At 35.8% G+C, this 22996-nt stretch overlaps 1 protein-coding gene across 1 annotated transcript in view; it reads left to right on the top strand.

Annotated features, from left to right (window-relative positions):
* The window catches only part of PIK3C2A (phosphatidylinositol-4-phosphate 3-kinase catalytic subunit type 2 alpha), a 121846-nt gene that overhangs the window by 62162 nt on the left and 36688 nt on the right, over positions 1-22996 (top strand). The window contains exons 4-13 of the mRNA XM_047070483.1: positions 2878-3035; positions 5133-5253; positions 5972-6083; positions 7467-7546; positions 7679-7742; positions 14934-15077; positions 16631-16679; positions 16760-16970; positions 19820-19942; positions 20977-21144. Of these exons, the coding sequence (XP_046926439.1) occupies positions 2878-3035; positions 5133-5253; positions 5972-6083; positions 7467-7546; positions 7679-7742; positions 14934-15077; positions 16631-16679; positions 16760-16970; positions 19820-19942; positions 20977-21144 (1230 nt within the window). The remainder of the gene's footprint in view (positions 1-2877; positions 3036-5132; positions 5254-5971; positions 6084-7466; positions 7547-7678; positions 7743-14933; positions 15078-16630; positions 16680-16759; positions 16971-19819; positions 19943-20976; positions 21145-22996) is intronic.

The following is a 22996-nucleotide window of genomic DNA, read 5'->3' as shown; positions in this document are numbered from 1 at the left end:
AAGTCAGACACTCAACCAACTGCGCCACCCAGGTGCCCCGTGGACTCTTTTTTTTTTTTTTTAAGTTTTTGTTTAAATTCCAGTTAACATACAGTGTAATACTAGTTTCAGGTTTACAGGATAGTGATTCAGCACTTCCATACATCAGCTGGTGCTCATCACAAGTGTCCTCTTTATTTGCTGAGTCGGCATCACCTATTTTTTTTTTTAAATGTTTTCACATTTATTTATTTTTGAGAGAGAGAGATAGAGCATGAGTGGGAGAGGGGCAGAGAGAGAGGGAGACACAGAATCTGAAGCAGGCTCCAGGCTCTGAGCTGTCAGCACATAGCCCGACGCAGGGCTTGAACCCACGAACTGTGAGATCATGACCTGAGCCGAAGTCAGACGCTTAACTGACTGAGCCACCCAGGCGCCCCCCTCGGCATCACCTATTTAACACACAGATCCACCCACCTCCCTCTGGTAACCCATCAATTTGTTCTCTATAGTTAAGAGTCTTTTTTGTGGTTTGCTTCTGTCTCTTTTTTCCCCTTTTGCTCATTTGTTTTGTTTCTTAAATTCCGTATGAGTGGACTTATATGGTGTTTGTCTTTCTCTGACTTACTTTGCTTAGCATAATACTTTCTAGCTCCATCCATGTCGTTGCAAATGGCAAGATTCCATTCTTTTTTATGGCTGAGTAATATTCCATTGTATGGAATATACCTCTGTATCCATTCATCAATCCATGGACAGTTGGGCTGTTTCCATAATTTTGCTACTGTAGATAATGCTACTGTAAACATTGGTGTACATGTATCCAAAAGACTCATTTTAAGGAAAGGAAATGAAGGGTTCCCCCTACCAAGTCAAGTTCATTGAATGCAACTTTTCTCATTATTTTGTCTAATAAATTCTTGTTTTCTGAGCTATTATTAGAATTTCTGATTGTCCTTTCATCATGCTTAAGGATTTCTGAAAATTGAAGTCTTGCTTGGATATAGACAAAATTCTCTAATATTTCATGTATTAGTTAATTACATGATTTGCTGAGAGCATCTATTTTATACTGTAGAAAACGAGAATACCTAGTAAATGAAAAACAAGAATCTTAGACAAGCTCCTATGAAGGTCTTCACATTGTATTGCAGATAGGTAAGCTTGGCAACAAGCACACATCTAAAGATACTGTGTTGACATCTAAAGGTGCATTTCCAATATCAATTTAAGTTTATTGCTTATATTGCTTTCTTTAAATTACATTTCTTTCTAATTTTGGATCTTTTCTGGCACTTAGGGCCATAGTGCAGAACACAGATTTTTTAATTCACTTATTTATTTGACAAGATGCTTATAGCACCTCTGTTACTAGGCACTGCTTTGAGTGTTTTATAAACTTAAGTTACATAATTCTCACAATAATCCTATGAAGTTAGTAGTGGTAGTATCCTCATTTTGTAGAATTGGAAGCTGGAAGCAACAAGGATATTCAGTAACTTGCCTATGGTCACACACCTAGTTAGTAGTTACAATCAGGATTTAAACTCAGGTTGTCTGGCTCTAGAGGCTGCACAGATATACTTGCTGCCTCCCCTGACCCTTTTCTTTTTGTCATTGCAAGCCATTTTATTCTATTTCTATGACTTGATTATTTTAATCTCTACAGAAATAAATACACCTTCAGCATTCATTCCATTTGTAATCCTATGAAAAGCAGACAATACAATTGGATCTTGTCTTCTAACCTCCAGAAAAAAGTCAGTTAAAGGAAGGCTACAGATTTTAAAAAGGCATCAAATTCTCCTTTGTCTTCTGATAACAGAGGTGCTGTGTGGAGAAAAACCATATACACTATAATCGTGAATTTATTTCAACTTAAGCTATGTTGTTACTGTGAATACCTTCACAGGCAATTCTTGCCATTCCAAATGCTAAGTTCTAGAAATCATTTTGAGGGAATAAAGGCCTCATAGCACTGTAACAACCAATTATGTTTTTTTTTTTATTGTTGTCTAACAACCAAAATATATAGGAAAAAGGCCTTAAAACAGTTTTTAAATTTTTTAAGTTTATTCATTTATTTTGAGAAAGGGAGCATGAGCAGGAGAGGGGCAGAGAGAGGGAGAGAGAGAGAATCCCAAGTGGGCTCCATGCTGTCAGTGCGGAGCCCTACACAGGGCTGATTTCATGAACTATGAAATCATGACCTGAGCTGAAATCAAGAGTTGGACACTTAAGGGTGTCTGGTGGATCAGCCTGTTGAGCATCCAACTTTGGCTCAGGTCATGATCTCACGGCTTGTGAGTTCAAGCCCCGCTTTGGGCTCTGTGCCAACAGCTCAGTCTGGAGCCTGCTTCAAATTCTCTGTCTCCGACTCTCTCTGTCCTTCACTGCTTGCGCTCTGTCTCTGTCTCTTTATGAAAAACAAACAAAAAAGAGTTGGACCCTTAACTGACTGAACCACCCAGGTGCCCCAAAAAAGATTTTTAAAAGAAAAACAAACTTTTTATCTCTGTAGCAATTGTGGTTGAGGGCTACATTGCCTATATTCTCAGTGGATTCGTTAAAAATGAACCATTTTGTGCAATTATACTGTATAAAAAAAAACTGAAGCAGAAAATGCCATGTATCCAGTGTGTGCTTGGTTAATGTTGATTAATGTTACCAAAGATGTCGTGACAGTACTTAATCTCTTTTCTTGGATTCCTTTTATCTAAAAGGCAAATGCTAGTATTTGGAGTTTGACTGGGGTCCATTCATTACAGTTCTCATGAGCTGCTCTGGAACTGGACAAAGACACTGAATTGAATGGCTGTAAACATGCAAAACTTGTGTTTAGGGCTCTCAAATGCAGCTTTAAAAAAAGTAATTTAATTTCTTCTTTCTTGTGAACAGATTGAAGACCAACTTTCCGTATACCAATCACTGCACAAATCCAGGCTATTTGTTAAGTCCAGTTACAGTACAAAGAAACATATGTGGAGAAAATGCTAGCGTGAAGGTCTCCATTGAAATTGAAGGATTTCAACTACCAGTTACTTTTACATGTGATGGTACGTTTGTAGTTCCCCAGCTATCTTGTTTAGCTTTGATTAGGTGGAAAATGTTTAAAATGTTAGTTTGAATTATTCTTGACCTTGTTATCATTAGATACACTTTAAAAGAATTTTGTGTGTGTGTGTGGTAAAATAGTTAATATTCATTAGTTATCCTTTTCAAAAAATTGGCGTACGTTTGCATAGTTTTCCTGTTAAGACTAGTGGGAAAACAGTTTACCTTTATTACTTCTATTACTGCATATTTCTCTGAAAAATGCTGAGTAACTTTGGTTAATTGGTGGCTGGTGGCCAAGGTCCCAAAGCATGAGATTGAAAGGCTAATTATAATCCAGTTCTTTTTTTTTTTTTTCTTTCCATTTTATGGCAAGAAGAATACTTGTTTATAAAGAGCTGTCAGTGAAATTGAAATTCCAGTTATCTTGTTAAGCTCCTCTAAGGAGAAGATAATTCTCCTTTGGTTCTAACTCTCTCTTCCAGATTTGATGTGGATATCCTTTCTAGAAATGTATCCTAAAGTCTGTAGGAACTTTTCTGTCATAATTTACTGCTTCTCATGATGTATATTGCTTTACTGGAATTCCAATGGTAGAATAAGGTCCTATATTTCTGTAGCACTTTGACTTACAAATGGTGCCATTTGTTTTCTATAATGGTTATGATTAGGAATATGTCCAATATTTGGATACTTTTCTTTGTAGCTTTGTACTTTTCAAGCCCCTTTGAAAAAATAGAAATCTGAAACAAAAATGTTAGCCAACTATAATAATCATTCTTTTAGTTTCTAAAGGAAGAGTTATTCTTATAAAACATACTTTAAATTTTGGTTTGGGGAATTGTTTAAATCCATATGCTGTAAGAATTAATATGAAAATTGAAGGAAAAAAAGGTCAGTAAGCCCCTTGATTGAATAATAAGCATTGATAGCAAATGTTTTAATTTGTATCACATTTTGACTTGATGTCTCAAGATAAGATTACACTTTGAGAAAATGTCTGAAATGCCTGTAGTTTGGTTCTTTGTAAATGTGCACATTTATAATATACATCTCTGTTAAGAAACTTAACCATATTATAGTAGAGGTGTGTCCAGATAATAAATGTTACTGTACATTTGACTGTTCAGAAATGTAGTCATTATTAGATATTTTATGGCTTTTTCTGCCAAGCTGTTGATTTTTGTGAAGTTTGAATTTAATAACTGTCTTCTAAATTGAACATAAGAGATCTAAGTATAGAAATAGGTTACTTTATTATTTTTTTAATGTTTATTTATTTAGGGAGAGCCGGGGAGGAACAGAGAGGGTGGGGGGAAGAGAGAAACCCAAGCTGAAAGTACAGAGCTTGATGTGGGTCTTGATCTCATAAACTGTGAGATCATGACTAGCTGAAATCAAGAGTCAGACACATAACCAACTGAGCCACCCAGATGCCCAGAAATAGGTTACTTTAAAAGGCTACTTTAATTTTTTAATGTGTTATAATCTTAGTAAATAGGTCTTGTCAAGAACGATAATTGAAGAATACTTCCTACTTGCTGTATTTTTATTTTACATTAGAAAATTTACCAGCAAATATCAAACATTTAAAATGGTGATTTTTTTTTTCTTATGATTTGGTTTAAATCATTGTTTGCTAGATACTGCTAAATGTCATCCTTTTTGGAGGAGTCTGTAATAGGGAGGTGGCTTTCTTAGTTTTAGATCTGCCCTAATCAAATACAGTAACCCCTAGCCCCATGTGGCTATTGAGCATTTGAAATATGGCTAATATAGAGTGAGATATGCTAGAATTATAAAATACACGGTGAATTTCAAAGAACCAATTTGAAAAGAAATAAGATGTCTCAGTAATTTTTAAATACTGGTTTTATGTTGAAATGATATTTTGGATTTATTAGGTTAAATAAAACATGTTGGAATTAGCTTCACCTGTTTTTTTTTACTTTTTTCAACGTGGCTAGTAGAAAATTTTAAATTCTATATGTGACCTACATTATATTTCTATTTGTATAGTGCTCTCTTAGATGATAAATACATTCTGAATAAGTGTATAGAGTTAAACGAGCAAAATGAAAATGATGCCTCTTTTACAGTGAGTTCTACTGTAGAAATCATTATAATGCAAGCCCTTTGCTGGGTACATGATGACTTGAATCAAGTAGATATTGGCAGCTACGTTCTGAAAGTTTGTGGTCAAGAGGAAGTGCTACAAAAGTAAGTTTACTTACTTAACTACTGAACAACATCTTTGGAAATTTCATTTTTAAGGGTTAAAATTAGAAAAATTTCAAGTTAAATTTGTAGTCCAAAAATATGTTGGGTCCTACTGAATTGATTGGATTCATGAACTTAAATTGAGATATACTTTGTTTTAAGATGTGTATGTATCTAAGACCGTGGAGGGATTTCAGAGACAATTAAGACATGGTATTGCCCTTAAACTTATAGTCTTAAATGGGAAAAAAAGGTAATTCATTGATAAGTGAATTTAATAGTTTTTTTTACTTTCTGCTAAGAGTCAATAGTCACGTATTTTTTCCTTCTGTAGCATGGGCCATTACTTTTCACACAGTGGTCAGCTGTGACTTCCTTTTAGTTGCCTTGAAATAGTCATTGTATGAATCTTTTTCTGAACCAGGTAATTTAGCATATACAGTTTAGTTATTTTACAGATTTAATTACTTTCAGCTACCAAAAATGCCCTGTTCCTATTTCTCTTATTTTCTTTTTTACCTTCATCTTTCTTCTTTATTGTGACTCTGTCCATGTAGAATTATTCTTTTATTTAAATGCTCACACTTGGTTAAAAAACTATCTCTACATTTTACCATTCTCTTCAATTTCTGATGCAGATACAAGTTATATTTTACTCTCACCTCTGTAATTTCTAGTTGGAGAATAACATTGATGAATAATTAATCTATTTTAATAGTAATCATTGCCTTGGAAGTCATGAACATATTCAGAACTGCCGGAAATGGGACACAGAGATTAAACTACAACTTTTGACCTTCAGTGCAATGTGCCAAAATCTGGCCCGAACAGTAAGTATGTACCTTATAACTGAATTGCATTTGGTTGACTCTGAGTAATTCTGCTAATTAGCCAATTTGCAATTTGTACATTCTCCAAGATTTCTGGGTTGGACTGGTGAATGGATTGGAATGATGAACTAATTTTATCCACAACAAGGGTTTTCAACAAATGGGGGTAGCTTTTCAATCATGGAGTCTTAGGTAGCCTACTACTCCAAGCTGGTGGCATATTTGAAAATCAAAGTGGAGGAAATAAAAGTTGACTTGTAATGATTTTACACAAGAATGAAAACATTAGGGTCAAAGGGAAATGAGGAAGGAGGAAAGATTTTGAATACTAAATGTGGTTTGAAGGAAGAAAAATACATTATTTTTCACCAAATGGAAACTGCTTCTCTTTTTAAAATGCAGTATTTTCTTTTGAAGTTAAAGCAAAAACATTTGATGAATTTTAATCTTTAAAGAGAATTACTCTTCATTTGGTAGAACTTTGGATAGAAAAATAGCAGTCATTTCTACTTTTTGTTTATTTTCTTAGGTTTTTCTCCTGTGTTTGATGTTTTTCAACCAAGTGAAATAAATTGTTTCACAAAATTCAGTACATTTTAGCAATCATTAGTAACTTCTCTTTTCAGTTTCTTAAGGAATAATGTTCTTGAGAATATTTGCATAGTAAAGACTTATGGTAGAAGAGACCAGTACCTTATTTATTGGGGGTAAGTTGGGGGGAAATTTGATTATCATTAGAAAAAATAATGCAGAAATTCAGATGATCTCTTCCCCATCTGATTCTACCCCACCTTCATTTGGCTGTCAGATATCTTTAAAAGTGTTTTATTTTGTTTTAAACCTCTCTGTTCTTTCTGTGTAGAACAGAAGTAGTTTTTACTTTGGGAGCTGCCTATAGATCAAAAACTAAAAAGCATTTATTTTTTTTATTTATAAAACAAATTTTTCAGAATATTGATGTACTTGTTTCCCTGATTGGTTATAAATAGTATTTAATTCTGAAAATATTTTAACCTGTTCTGAAAAATCACTGCAGTTTCAAGAATTTGTCATACACTTAACCATGTTTAATTTGGTAATAGAAAGCCCAAAGAGGAGCACCTGGGTGGCTCAGTAGGTTAAGTGTCTGCCTTCAGCTCAGGTCATGATCTCACGGTTTGTTAGTTTGAGCTCCACATTGGACTGTCTGCTGTCCACACAGAGCTCCCTTCATTCAGATCCTCTGACCCCCAATCTCTCTCTGTCCCTCTTCTGCTTGTACACTCTCTCTTTCTCTCTCAAAAATAAATGAATAAAAACTAAAAAGAAACCAAAAAAACAAAAAACAAACCCAAAGAACGGATTTTATTTTTTTGGTAAACATGTGTATATGTGTTTTTTTAGGCAGAAGATGATAAAACACCGGTGGATTTAAACAAACATCTGCATCAAATAGAAAAACCTTATAAGGAGATCATGACAAGGTGTGGCATCTAAAGCATTAATTCCAGGTTTTCAAACTTTGCTTTTGGATGTGAATACCATTATTTTGGTGAATAAAACAATCATTTCTGTATATAGTATCCTTCAGCCACAGTAACTGTTCTTTATTTCAGATACCCTGTTGACGAACTTTTAGATTCTTACCACCACCAAGTGGACCTGGCTCTGCAAACTGAAGTAAGTCTTAATACACCTTTTGGCATGATGACTTAAGGATTCTTGTCTCTGTTCTATCTTAAATATTAGTGTGGTACTGTATGAAATATTTTAGAAGGATGATTTAAACAATGTTCTTGATGTTTGATGACTTGTTTTCTGACCCAACTTGTTAACAGAAATTTTCAATATTGCTTGAGTCAGCACTTCACCTCACTTCAGCTTTATTACTAAGAGGAACCTTCAGTTCAATTTAAAAAAGAAGTGAATGTTTACTATATTCTAGATGCTGGAGTTACGAAAATGGATGACCTAGTCCCCACCTACCAGGAACTTAAAACTAGTGATGGATTTAAACAAAATTTCAGTGTAGCATAGAGGCATGCATTGGATTCTTTGGGAGATCAGAGAAGGGCACTTCTTCCAACTTGAGACTTCCAAGGAAAGCCTCTAAGAAGGGAGGTTGCCTAGTTCAAGTCAACAGTATGGGTTAGCTAGAAGAAGATGGTTGGGAAGGACATGTGAATAAAAGCACATAGGTGTGATACATATGTGGAAGTAGAAGCACTTCTGTAACAGGGTAGAGTATGAAGTGAAGGTTGGGAGATGATGTTGGAGATACCCAGACATAAGTTACCACCTTATCCATGTTAAGGAGTTTTACTCTATCCTCTAACTTAGAGGTCCATATCCAGTCTACTTTCTGTTGTAAATAAAAAATTTTTGGAACACAGCCACACCCATTTGTTTATATATTTTCTATAACTGCATTTGTGTTCTAATACTAGAGGTGAGTAGTTGAGACACATACTATATATCCTGCAAAACCTAAACTATTTATTAATTGCTATTTTACAGAAAAGGTTTACTGACCCCTGCTCTAGCCCTTTTTAGCTGAGGGTAAGGGGTGGGATGGGTTGAGTGACTTGTTTCTGAGTCGTGAGCTGAAATTACTCTGGCCGTACTGTGGAAATTAGATTTACTTCTGGCAGGATTGGTTTTAGGGAGATTATTTAGGAAAGTTTTTTATAGTAGTCCAAGTGAAAAATAGTGTGATAAAGGCAAAAGGAGGGAACTGATTAACAATACTTAGGAGATAAAATTGGTAAGATTTTGGTAGGTAATGAGATGTAAGAAAAGAAATAGTGTAGGATGACTCTCAGATTTCCAGCTACTATTATATTCTTGTCAGCATATAAACATATTTATTCAGTAAATATTTGCAGAATATCTCCTCATCATGAGGCACTGTTGTAGGTGCTAAGGCTATGGTAGTGAACAAAAGAAACTGTAATCCCAAGTCTTAGTTTACACTCTAGTTGCATGAGATGACAATTAAACTAACAAAATATATGCTACATCAGGTGGTAAGCACTATAGAGAAAAATAAATGAGGGTAATGTTGCAATTTCAACATTTGTATTCAGAAGAGACCTCATTAGGAAGGTAAATTTGAGTAAAGAACTGGAGGAGAGGAGGAAGCTATCTGGTTGTCTAGGGGAGGAGGAGTGTGCCTGATATATCTGTCTTTCTAGCTGGAATAGAGTGAGGGAGGGGGGCAAGAATGGAAACAAATCAATTAGGAAGATGTTTTGCTAGCCATAGATAGTGGGAAGGGGGAGGAAGGGGCGGGAGAGGAAGAAACTGTGAGAGGAGCAGATTTGGATGGAAGATGTAGAACTTAATTTTGGACTTTGTGATGACTGTTAGTCACCTTAATAGCAATGTTGAGTAGGCAGTTGGATATAAATCTGGATTTTAATGGAAGAGGCCCAGCCTGGAGGTAGTAAACATGGGAATCATAAGAATATAATTGGTATTTTGAAGCCATAAGGAGATCCCCAAGAAAATTACTGCAGGTACAGAAAATAAGAGTTTAAGGACAGCCCTGGGCATATCTTCCATCTTAAAACAAAAAGTCCACATCCCCCTGTAGCAACCACTCCACTTCTCTTTTCTTCTTGCAGCAAAACTCCTTAAAGTTAATCTATTTTTACTGCTTCCACTTCCTCTCTTTCCATTCTTTTATGAACCCACTCCAATCAGGCTTTCATTCTCAGCACTTCCCTGAAACTGCACCTAAGATCAGGACTTCATGATCATGGTTTCAGTAATAAGTTCTTGGTCTTTATTTTTCTCATTGTTTCTATAGTGTTTAATAGAGGTGGCTGTTTCTTCCTCTTGAATACTCTCATGACCTCTTGGTGTATCATGTTTGTGGTTCTCTGACTTCCAGTGTCTTGCTCTGTTCTCTCACTTGTGGCTTTCTGCTTACGGTCTCTTTATTTTTCTGTCCTCTAAACATCAGAATACCATAGGGCTCAGTTCTAGGATCTCTTCTTTTCCCTTGTGGTCACATTCCAGGTGATCTCGCTTAATCTCATGTCTTTAAATACCCTACATATACTAATGGCTGAAATTTATACATTCAGACTAACCTCTTCCCTGAACTCCAGATTCAAATATATTTTACCTGACATTTTTATATGAATGTCTAATTCATTAACATCTCAAATTTAAGATACATGAAACTGAATTTTTTATATTACCCTTCATATCTATTTATGAGTCTTCCTCTTTTTGGTAAATAACAACTCTGTCCTTCTCTTTGCTAAGGGGCAAACCTTGAAGTCGTATTTGATTTCTCAAGAAAAAGATCTTTTATATCCCACAATCTATCTAATTCTTGTCAGCTCTATTTTAAAAATACATTCAGAATGTGACCACTCTTTATCACTACCAAAGCTACAGTTCTAGTCAATTACAATAGTTACGACACAATTGACCCTTGAACAACATGGGGGTTAGGGGCTCTGACCTCCTGTGCAGTCAAAAATCTGTATATAACATCTGTCTATCTTTAAGTAAGCTCTAGGCCCAACATTGGGCTTGAACCCACAATCTTGAGATCAAGAGTCATATCTTCTGCCGACTGAGCTAGCCAGGTACCCACTGTTTATAACTTCTGGCTCCCCCAAAATTTAACTGCTGATAGCCTACCCTTGGTTGGAAGCCTTGCTGATAACATACATAGTTTATTAATACATATTTTGTATGTTGTTTTTATTGTATGTATACTTTTATTGTATGTATACTTTATTCTTGTACTAAAGTGAGCTAGCGAAAAAGAAATGTTAAAGAGCGCCTGGGTGGCTTAGTCAGTAGGGCGTCCTGACTTCGGCCCATGCCATGATCTCACGGTTCGGGAGTTCAAGGCCGCATCGGGCTCTGTGCTGACAGCTCAGAGCCTGGAGCCTGCTTTGGATTCTCTGTCTCCCTCTTTCTCTGCCCTTCCTTTGCTCATGCTCTGTCTCTCTCAAAAATAAATATTAAAAAAAATTTTTTTTTAATAAAAGTTAAAATCATAAGGAGGAGAAAATACATTTATAGCACTTGTGCTGTGAAAAATTCACATATAAATGGACCCAAGCAGTTCAATCCTGTGTTGTTCTCAGGTCAACTGTAGTTCCTTACAGCTCTCTCAGTTTCTACCCTTGTCCTTCTACAGTCTTTCTTCCACAGGGAATCAAAATGATATTTTAAAAATAAGTCACTAAGTACAATATGGCATCCTGGATTGTATCCTGGAAGAGGAAATGAATATTAATGGAAAAACTGGTTCAGTCTGACTAAAGTACAGTTCAGTTAATAGTAATGTACCAGTGTTAATGTCTTAGTTTTGTCAAATATAACATGGTTACGTTACTTAACCCAGTTTCCTTTAATGTTCTTAAAGGAACTTTCTAACTATCTTAGAGGAACTATCTGTACTGTTTTTGCAACTTTTCTGTAAATGTAAAATTATTACAAAACAAAAAGGTTTTTTAACAAAAATAATAAGCACAGATAGCATATGTAAAAGAGAAAAAGACAAAAGATGGCTCTTTGAAAAGATTAATAAAATTTATAAACTCTTAAAAGATGCTAAATTATCTTATCCCCTTTTTCAAAATCCTCTTTACCATCTCAGTAAAATTCAGATCCCTAATTGTGTCTTCAGGGCCCTATGTATTCTGACCCCACCACCTCTCTGATCTGGCTTCCTAACACTTTCCTTCTTTGTTCTGGTGGATCTATAGGTATGCTCCCCAGCTGGGATCCTTGTGCTTTTTGTTCTCTTTACTTTTAATGCTCTTCCCCCAGATATTTGCCTGGCTTAACCTTCAATTCGTTAAGGTCTGTATTCTAATAAATGTCTTATTGCAGATGTCTTTAGGACCATCTTACGCAAAATAATGACTAAAAAAAATAGTGACTGTCATATATTCCCCATAATTTTTTTATAGCTTTATTGTATAATTTATATACCATAAAGTGTACCCATTGAATATATATAATTCAAGGATTCCTTGTAATAAATGCATAGAGTTGTATAATTATCTCCACAGTCCTGTTCTTTGGACCATTTTTGTCACTCCCAAAGGTTTCCATGTACTACTTTTCAGTCATTCCTCATTCCCAGCCCAACCCCCGAATAACACCTGGTCTAGTACCTGTCTCGGTAGATTTCCCCTTAATGGAGATTTCATGTAAATGGAATCATACCCTATGTAATACCTGATTTTTTTTTTTCCACATACCATACCGTTTTTAAGCTCTGTCCATGTTGTAGTATATAAGTTGTAATTCGAATCCATAGTTCCTTTTTTTATTGCTGAATACTTACATTGTATGGATATATCATATTTTGTTTATCTGGTCACCAAATAATGGACATTTTGGACAGTTTGCAGTTTTTAGTTGTTATGAATAATGCTGCTGTAACCCTCCCCCCCCCCATATAAGTCTTTGTGTGGATATATGTTTTAATTTAGGTTTTAGGAAAAATCAGGAAGTTGCGGAAGTTTTGATTTCTCCTGGCTTTAATTTTCTAGAGATAAGGTGTTAATTTATTTTACTAAAATGAAGTTATAGGAGCAGTAAAGAAAAATGAGAAAGAGAACTGACCAAGAACAAGTAAAAGGAATGTTAAGTGGTGTGCAGTTTCCTGCTGAAATTGGGGATGTTGAATTTTCTTTGAAAATGCTCAGCTGCCTGGTAGAAGAAGCAGAGAAGAGAAGGCTCTGACCTCAAAGAATGAGTTTAGTTGAAATGAATGTGTGGGGACTGGAGGCAAAGGAGATTGTGATCAGACTATAATATTGTGGTTAAGATTCTCATAGGGTACAGTTTTGGGGTTGATGATGCTGTGAATTTTCCACGTGGACATTTATGTAACTGAGGCTTATTATAGGATATAGAGTAGAAAGTCAGGTGAATAGAGCAAAAATATGGCATGTAGTGGAGGAAATGACCACAAGTCCAATTACAAGGCAGATCAGGCCATCAGGGGTCAAGTCAGGGGACAGAAAATACAGTAGTAATTTGAACAGGAAAATTTAAAGAATTGTTAATTAGTAAAAGGTGGTTAATTACTACAAAGGGCAAAAGAGGATTCTGAGGCAGGATTTGGCATTTTATGGCTTGCATACAAAATCTGGCCTGTTTCCAATTTTTGTAAATGAAGTTTTATTGGAACACAGCCATACTCATTTATGTATTTACCTGTATCTCTTTTCATGCCATAATAGCAGAGTTGAATTGTGACAGAGACTGTGTGGCCCACAAAGCCTAAAACATTTTATTCTCTGGCCTTTTTAAAAAGCTTGCCAACCATGCTATAAGGGGTCCAGAAATAGGATATAAAAACGCAGCTATCACCTCTAGGTTGAGGAACAATGGATAGTGAAGGAATTGTAGGACTTAATGTAGAACCCTCCCCACCCCCCCCACGCCCATCCCCCCGCCCAGGCTGAATTCCAGCCTCTTCTAAAAGGGTTTGGCTATCACAGGAGCACAGAGGATGCCTATAGCAAAGAGACTTGCTACAGTTGTCAGATTGGGAGACCATGGCCTGAGGGTATAGCTGGAACTGGTCTTTGAGGACCACTGGGATCCTGTGCTGAAGTTTAAAAAAAAAAAAAAAAAAAAAAAAAAGAGGAGGAGGCCTGGAACCCTGATGAGAAGTGTCTTCATGCTGCTATTGCCTGAGTGTCCCTTAGGTGCCCTCTGTTGACCAAACCTAACATTTTGTCGGCTGGCAAAGGAAAAATATAGGTCTAGTTCCAGTATCACAAAGTAGAGCAAAGAAGGGGATTGACTTGGAACTAATTGACAATAAATTGGTAACTGGCACATAAAAAAATGATGGAGAATAGTATAGGAGAATGACCTGAGCCTCAACACTGGAAAGGTTTTTGCATGAAGGTGTAGGAGTAAAAGTAAGCAGAAATATAAGTAAGCAAAAATGGGAAGCTAGAAAACAGATTGTTGGTCCCTGAGGAGTGCAGGGTAATTGGATGTTTGAGCAAATGAGGTGGTTTCATTGAAGCATAAAGGTACAGGGAACATTCAGTTTCTGGTTGCCAAGCCTCAAAGGTGGAAAAATTTAAATTGTTAAGGGATGGTACAGTACTAAATTTCAGCCCATTTTAACAGTACTTGGCATGTAAGTTTGGCATACATGTTTGATGAATTCTTTATGTAAGAGTGTTTCTTAATGAGATAAGAAACATTATTTTAAAATGATGGAGGAATGGAGAGAGATTTTTAAATCATTCTCATCAGGTAAATGATTTTATAATATATTTGTACATGTATACTTTTGAATTGTGGTGAAATCAAGTATGATTAAATACTACAGAGGGATTGTCCTCGAGAAAGTTTTTTCATCCAATAAAACTTAAAAAGTAATGGTTGTATAGATGCAAATCCTGCTTAAAAGTTGACTCATGTCTACTAACTGCTGCCTAATGTTATTAATATGCAGCCAATCTCTGAAGAACTTGGTTTTTTATACCAAATTTTTTGGCAGGAGGGAGAGAAGGATTGGTGTTTTTAATGTGGAACTTATCCCAAGTAAGAATAAAAAATAACTCCAGTTTTTTTTAATGACTTAGTAATTTGTTAATGATTTATTAGTTATTCTAAGTATGAAATTAATGGCATTTGCATCTGAATAATTGTGTCAGGCAAAATGAACATCAGACCCAAGTTTTCTTATTCAAAATAAAATAGGTCAGTGAAAAGGTATTTTGTTTATTTTTCATCACAAAAGAGTAAAGGATATCTGTTTATTAAGCACATCTAAAATGTCTGGTTTCTGACTTCATCTCTGAAACTGATCCTTTAAATTCCACATACTTATGTTTATTTTACTTTTTATTTTTAAAGAACCAGCACCGAGCAGTAGATCAAGTAATTAAAGCTGTAAGAAAAATCTGTAGTGCTTTAGATGGTGTAGAGACTCTTGCCATTACAGAATCAGTAAAGAAGCTAAAGAGAGCAGTCAATCTTCCAAGGAGTAAAAGTGCTGATGTGAGTATTTTTTTAGTATATTAGCATTTTGTTACATGTAAGTATGTACTTAAGTGAGTATCACTTAAACTGGGAGATTTTTGCTTCTGTTAGACAAAATGTTATTGTTTCAACCTTGGCTTTTACTTTTGAGTAGATTTGGTCACTTAGTAAAGTTGGGAATTCCTAAGAGGAGATCCACTCCCTCAGAAGAGCTTTGTCAGCATTGATATTGAATACATAGATGCCAAACTGAAACTTTTATGTGTAGAGGAGGAACTGTGGCATAAATGAGTTGGTTGGAAGTTTCAAGATAGATACTGAGCTCCAGAACCTGGGTGGAAATGGTTAGTATTTGTCCTTCTGGATGGAGATGTCCATGATTGTCCATGGGGTAAGGTCTGCATTGGGCCATACCTCTTTCCTGTTGAAAATTCCCGGAAGCCTCACTAAGAATGACTTATTGCCTCAGAAGCAACCAGGTTAGGAGCTCTTTCTTGATAGCATACTGGGAAAGCTCTTCCTATGGTATTTTCATGAGGATTTAATTAACTCTGTTCATAGGGTTGTTCATAGCTCTGATGGTAGGATTAGAGAAGGTGGATCACAAAACACAATAAATTAAAAAAAAAATTTTTTTTAATGTTTATTTTTGACAGAGAGAGACAGAGCATGAGCGGGGGAGGGGCAGAGAGAGAGGAGGAGACACAAAATCCGAAGCAGGCTCCAGGCTCTAAGCTGTCAGCACAGAGCCTGACGCGGGGCTTGAACTCACAGACCACGAGATCATGACCTGAGCCAGGGTCGGACGCTCAACTGACTTAGCCACCCAGGCGCCCCAAGACACAATAAATTTAGAGGAAGGAAACGTTATGTTGATGATATGCCCCTCAACTGGTATCTAAGAGATACTCTAGGCTCACAGAGAGCTTATATATATGATATGTAGAAATTTGGGTTTCTTTTACCTTTCTTTCTTATTATGTGCTTGTTTAAAAAAAAATATGTGTGTGTGTGTATATATATATATATATATATATATATGAAATAACTTGGAAATGATCCACTATACCATGGTCCTAATGTTATCTGAGGTTTCTATTCATCATAGTCATTTGCTGGATAAGGGAGTGGGGAGTAGGAGGAGAGCTCAATTTAAATAATTATAAGAGCTTTTTTGAGACCATAAATGGTAATAAATAGAGTTGTAGTTTCTTTAGGGATATTCTTATCATACTAATAGTAAAGCAACTAATAGAATATAAAGTATCACTAATGTATTTATCGCTTTTGGGTTTCAAATCTTAATTACTAAACTGGTTTAATGAGGCAGATTTTGTTGAGTTTCTATATTTTGCACTAATTTTCAGTTATTCTGATTTTCTTGATAGTAATCATTTCTTTATTTGGTTTGGGGTTTCAATTTCTTTTTACATTTTTGTTTTGTTTTATTCTGCAGAACCTTTTGGGAGGTTTCCTGATCAAGCATTTAATTAAATGTATTGAAATTAAAGGTAAACATTCTATATTATATCATGGGCAATTTTCCAACTAATTTGTATGTATGTATGCAGGTGACTTCACTGTCTGGAGAAGGAGACCCTAGTAAGAGTTCATCTAGGGGTATGTCTTTAAGTTCTTTAAATTTTAGCAATAATTTTTGCTTCTTTGGGGAATTATATTAACAATTTCTTTAAATCTAGGATCACTGAATCCTGAAAATCCTGTTCAAGTAAGCATGGACCAGTTAACTGCAGCAATTTATGATCTTCTCAGACTCCATGCAAATTCTGGTAGGAGTCCTGCAGACTGTGCCCAAAGTAATAGGAACGTTAAGGAAGCATGGACAGCAACAGAACAGCTCCAGTTTACAATTTTTGCTGCTCATGGGATTTCAAGTAATTGGGTATCAAAGTAAGTAACTGTTTAAAACAAAATATATACGGCTTAACCCAGAAACTGTTCTAATCTTGTAAAATGTCAGCATCCCCTATTCTCTTGATACTTAAATTGATGATACAAGAATTACCACATACCTTTGTGGTTTTCATAAAAATTACAGAGAAGGGGTGCCTGGGTGGCTCAGTTGGTTAAGCATCGGACTCTTGATTTTAGCTCAGGTCATGATCTCAAGATTCGTGGGATCAAGCCCTGCATAGGGCTGTGCACTGACAGGGTGCAGCCTGCTTGGGATTCTCTTTCTCTCTCTGCCCCTCCCTACTCACTTTCTCTTACACTCTTTCTCTCTCTCAAAATAAACAAACATTAAAAAAAAATTACAGAGCTATATGAAACTGTTCCTGTAAAAAATATCCCTCCTACTACATGCAAAGAAGGCAGGAAAATAGATGTTTAAACTTACAAAGGTAAATGCTAATTAACAAATGAGTCCATTTATGACTGCTGTTTTTTAGCCTTTCCTTGAGAATCAGGGTTATTTGAAATAGTGATGAGACTAGGCTTTAGTGTACTTTTTTCTCTTTAGTAGTTTACTGTTTACTGATTGCTAGGCTTTGGAGTCTACAAGGGCATATTTCTTCCATTGAAATTTTTTAAAACGTTTGTTGATTTATTTTGAGAGAGAAAGAGAGAAAGGGAATCCAAGGCAGGCTCTGTGTTGTCAACACAGAGCTGGACGCAGGGCTTGAACTCAGACTGTGAGATCATAACCTGTTCTGAAATCGAGAGTCAGATGCTTAACCAACTGAGCCACCTAGGTCCCCCTCTATTGAATTTTTTTTTTATTTTTAATTTTTTTAACATTTTATTTATTTATTTATTTATTTATTTATTTATTTATTTATTTATTTATTTAAAAATTTTCATGTTTATTTTTGAGAGAGATAGAGCATGAGTGGGGGAAGAGCAGAAAGAGAGGGAGACACAGAATCCGAAGCAGGCTCCAGGCTCTAGGCTCTGAGCTGTCAGCAGAGAGCCCGATGCAGGGCTCGAACTCACGAACTGCAAGATCATGACCTGAGCTGAAGTCGGCCGCCCAACCAACTGAGCCACCCAGGCACCCCAACATTCTATTTATTTTTGAGAGAGACAGAGCACGGGTGGGGGAGGGGCAGAGATAGAGGGAGACACAGAGATAGAGATAGAGCTGTTAGCACTATCTATTTGTTTTGAGAGAGAGAGAGAGAAAGAGAGAGAGAGAGAGAGCATGCACACTTGCATGAGCAGGGGAGGGGCAGAGAGAGAGAGAGAGAGAGAGAGAGAGAGAGAGAGAGAGAGAGAGAATCCCAAACAGGCTCCATACTGTCAGCACAAAGCCCAATGTGGGGCTTGATCTCACAAACCATGAGATCGTGACCTGAGCTGAGATCAAGATTTAACCGACTGACCACCCAGGCGCCCCTGAATTCAAATTTTAAATGAAAGTTTCATAGTAACAATGCTATAAAGTAAGGTAAAGCCTAGTGAAGAGATACCAAACATAAATTCTGCTTAAATTGAGTTTTATTTTATTTTTTTTTTATTTTTATTTATTTTTTCAACGTTTATTTATTTTTTGGGACAGAGAGAGACAGAGCATGAATGGGGGAGGGGCAGAGAGAGAGAGAGACACAGAATCGGAAACAGGCTCCAGGCTCTGAGCCATCAGCCCAGAGCCTGACGCGGGGCTCGAACTCACAGACCGCAAGATCGTGACCTGGCTGAAGTCGGACGCTTAACCGACTGCGCCACCCAGGCGCCCCTTTAAATTGAGTTTTAGATTAACGTAATATATAACTACTTGAAAACAATCTATTAACTCATTCAATAAATATTTACTGAGCACCATCTTGGGCAGTGTTCTTCGTACTAGGGATTCAGCAGTAAACAAGGCAACAAAATATCTCTGCCTTCTAGGAACTTGTCTTTAAATGGGTACTACTGCTATGTGAAGGTATTTTATTCTTTAAAATGTTACAGGGATAATACCTTCCACATCCTCCATACAGACTCATATACACACAAATAAATTTTGGGATACTAGTGAGAAGGACAAATACTCAGTAGAAGACAATACAGAAAACTGCAGTGATAAGATGGAAAGAAAGTAAAATGCTGAAGAAAAGAGAGACAGCTAGGGGTCTTTTGTGAACCAATGAGATTTAGAATTTGAAATATATTTTAAATGATTAACAGATTGCATATATGAAAGTGGTTAATGTGTAAGCCTAGCAGTAAGTTAGAATCTAGTAGAACCTAAGGCTCCTATTCTGCAAGATTGCCTGACTGTATCTAACCAGCTCTGTATTTGTGGCAATTAGGGGCTAAATCCTTACTGTCTAATGAGAATACAATAGCATGTATTCCATGGATGGAAGCTTCCTAATAGATTGGAAAGACTGGCTCAGTGCAAGTCAGGCCCAAGCCCCATTAATATGCTTAACTAACTAAATTTCAGTGGCTTCGCAAAGGAAAATATCACCTAGGGAAGATAATGTTTATATTTTTTCTTCTAAGAATTTACCTAGAAATGAATAATTATCCATTTCTAAAGCTAGTAACTGAGCACAAAATGGCGCTAAGTTCTGTAGCATGACCCCCTAAGACTAGCACCTGGAGGTATATGTTGCCTTCCGTATTCCCTTTTCTATACTACTTCCCTGTTTTTATAGAATTTGCAATAGTTAAATTTCATATGTTTTCCAAAAATTCAAATGACTGGTGAACAAATAATTTCATATAATAGCCACTCTTAGAGAAGAATGGCTAATGTTATGCATTTGGATTCTAAAATAACAATCAAATTAAAATGTTTCTTTTCTTAGTTATGAAAAATACTACTTGATATGTTCCCTATCTCACAACGGAAAGGATCTTTTTAAACCTATTCAATCAAAGAAGGTTGGCACGTATAAGAATTTCTTCTATCTTATTAAATGGGATGAACTGTAAGTGAAATTTTTGGCTGTTTATTCTTTCAGTATGCTGTCTTTACTTTTTTCCATGTATGCATCCTAGGTTTCATTTTTATTACAATTTCCATTAAAATCCATTAAATTCTTACATCTTAAGGTCTCTTCTAGATATTCTATAGAAAAGCCAAATTCTCATTTAAAAATCTGAAATATTATTAAAAACTACACATTGTTAAATTGCAGAAACATGCCATTAATTCTTCTTAAACTTTTGTTAAGTTAAAACTATAAATTTATGTGTAATTTTAGAAAGATGGTTTGTATAACATTGCTTACTGTATATATGAAACCTAGTTCTTGGTTAACAGCTTAAAAAATTAAATCCATATACAATATATTTTGCACTGTTAATATTTTTAAAACAGGAATCATTAGGCAGATAGATAATAGCAAAGCTTTTACTTTTCATTCTGCATTTATGAAGCGGTTTCCTATTTTTCTTTTTTTTTTGTAATTTTTTAAATTACAAAAATAATGCATCTCTGAAAACAACCAAATACAAAATTACATATGGGTAAAAGTGTCTTTTTTTTTCCAACACTTATCATCTTATGGCTACTCGGTGACCACTTTCAGTGAGACTTTCAGTGACCACTGAAAGTGAGACTTTCAGACTTAACAACAAAAAAGGTAAACATATATGTCAGCTTGTGTGTATATGGGCACACGTATATCCAAATCTGAAATACTCATAAACATTCATCTAGTTTCTCCTAAAGGAAATAAAAATGACTATTATTTTTCCTAGAAATTGACACTAGCCAAGACTTGAGTAGAGGCACTAAGAAATTTTTGAGAGATGTTACATACTTGAAATTTTAATGAAATTTGTTTAAGATTTTGTATAATGCATATTGGCCAAGCTTGCTGCTTAAGTAAAGGTTACTCAGTAGTAAAGATTATTTGATAAGTCAAATAAAATATCTAAACTTGTCAGTCTCATTAATGGACTAAATTTCATATTTGATCTAATTTGTTTTTTCTATTAATACATTTTCCCCCCTTAGAATCATTTTTCCCATCCAGATATCACAATTGCCATTAGAATCACTTCTTCACCTTACTCTTTTTGGAATTTTAAATCAGAGCAGTGGAAGTTCCCCTGATTCTAATAAGCAGAGAAAGGGGCCAGAAGCTTTGGGCAAAGTTTCTTTACCTCTTTTTGACTTTAAACGGTAAGTATTACTAAGTTGTAATGGTGAGTTATTATGGACACATCTGCAGCATCAGAATAGGCTAGAGGACAGGGTGGGGAACAATGACATACATGAAATAATAAGCTGCCTGTTTTTCCAGTGTGATAAAAGGAGGTCATTTCAGAGACCCAGATCAGAAGAAACCAAAGTTATTCTGCTGTAGTTTGAACATATCTGTCTGGGTATTCAGAGGATTATTTGCCACTCACTGTTCCAGAGAAAAGCAGCAGCCAGTTCACTCTCTGTCATTTATGCAAAGCACTGTGTTATTGATGTAATAGTCATTTTCCCTTTTCTCTTTTTTTCCTCTTCTCATACTTTCCCATCCTTCTCCAGTTTCAGAGAGTCTACAGCTGTACATTATTTCCTTCTCTTTATCTGACTGATCTACTTCACAAAATTTGTTCTTGAACGTTCTTTTCCCGTGTGCTTAAATATAGCATTTATTTCTTTCATTTTTTCTTTCTTCTTCTTCTTTTTTTTTTTTTAAGTTTATTTATTTATTTTAAGAGCGAGAGGGAGAAAATGTTAACAGGGAAGGGGTGGAGCCAGGGCAGGGGAGGAAGAATCTCAAGAAGGCTTCACACTGTCAATACAGAGCTGATGTAGGGCTCGAACTCATGGACCATGAGATCATGACCCTGAACCGAAACCAGGAGTCAGACACTTAACTGACTGAGCCACCCAGGTGCCCCTATTTTTCTTTTAGTTACTTCCTTCATATTTGAGGAGGCAGTATAAGATTTTTTAATTCTCTGCCTTTAGGTAGGCTTAAATTTTATTTGATATCTGAAATAATTCTGAACCACCAAAGGCTAGAGAAAAACAGTTGAAGATATTGCTATTAAGGATGTGTATTTAGAATCTTTTGCTAAAAATAATCCATAATTACTCTAAAACAGAATATTGGCCACACGAAAGAGCGGAATTGTGCTCTCAGTTGTGATAAGTTAGTGTTAGAGAACAGTTATGTAAGAAAATTAAGTGTAATTGCATCATTATCACTAATTTTTATAAATAAATGATTTTGAAAACCTTCTTGCTCTTGAAAATACCAGGCAGGGATCTTTGTTTCATAGAGAAGTACCATCACTTTTTGCCACTTTTGTTGTCTGGTAATAAATGGGGTTTGTTTTTTTAGATGAATGACATAATGTTCTTTAAAAAATCAAGAGAGTAAGGTGAAGGGCAATTGATTTTTGTTAGACAATTAAATAGTTTGCACCCAACACTCTGCTGTTAAAACAATGAGCAGATGGCATTAAACTTGAAACTTTGCCGAGTAGTACAGTTGATCTAGGTAGGTAATGTTAGGTCTTTGCATTCAAGAAAAACTCAAAGGGAAGATGATTAAACATTAATACACGTAGAAAGAAAGTGTTAATGACTGTAATTCAGTTAACTTACTGTAGTATAGTGATCAGATATCCTATTCTTAAAATTCTTTAACAAAATTTTTAAAAATATTTATTTATTTTTGAGAGAGTGAGAGACAGACACAGAGTGTGAACAGGGGAGGGGCAGAGAGAGAGAGAGGGAGACACAGAATCAGGAAGCAGACTCCAGGCTGAGGTGTTAGCACAGAGCCCGATGTGGGGATCAAACTCATGAACTGTGAAATCATGACCTGAGCCAAAGTTGAATGCTTAACCGACTGAGCCACCCAGGCACCTCTGAAATTCTTTTTAAAAATAATTTATGTTTGGGGTGCCTGGGTGGCTCAGTCAGTTAAGCATCTGATTCTTGGTTTCGACTCAGATCATGATCTCCTGGTTTGTGGGTTTGAGCTGGGTTCGGAGCTGGCAGTGTGGAGTCTGCTTCGGATTCATTC

The sequence above is a fragment of the Lynx rufus genome, unplaced genomic scaffold (assembly GCF_022079265.1).
Source record: "Lynx rufus isolate CCGP_SWC_20201006 ecotype Redwood Valley unplaced genomic scaffold, mLynRuf1.p SCAF_9, whole genome shotgun sequence".
Classification (NCBI taxonomy): domain Eukaryota; kingdom Metazoa; phylum Chordata; class Mammalia; order Carnivora; family Felidae; genus Lynx; species Lynx rufus.
This window is presented reverse-complemented; position numbering and strand designations above follow the sequence as displayed.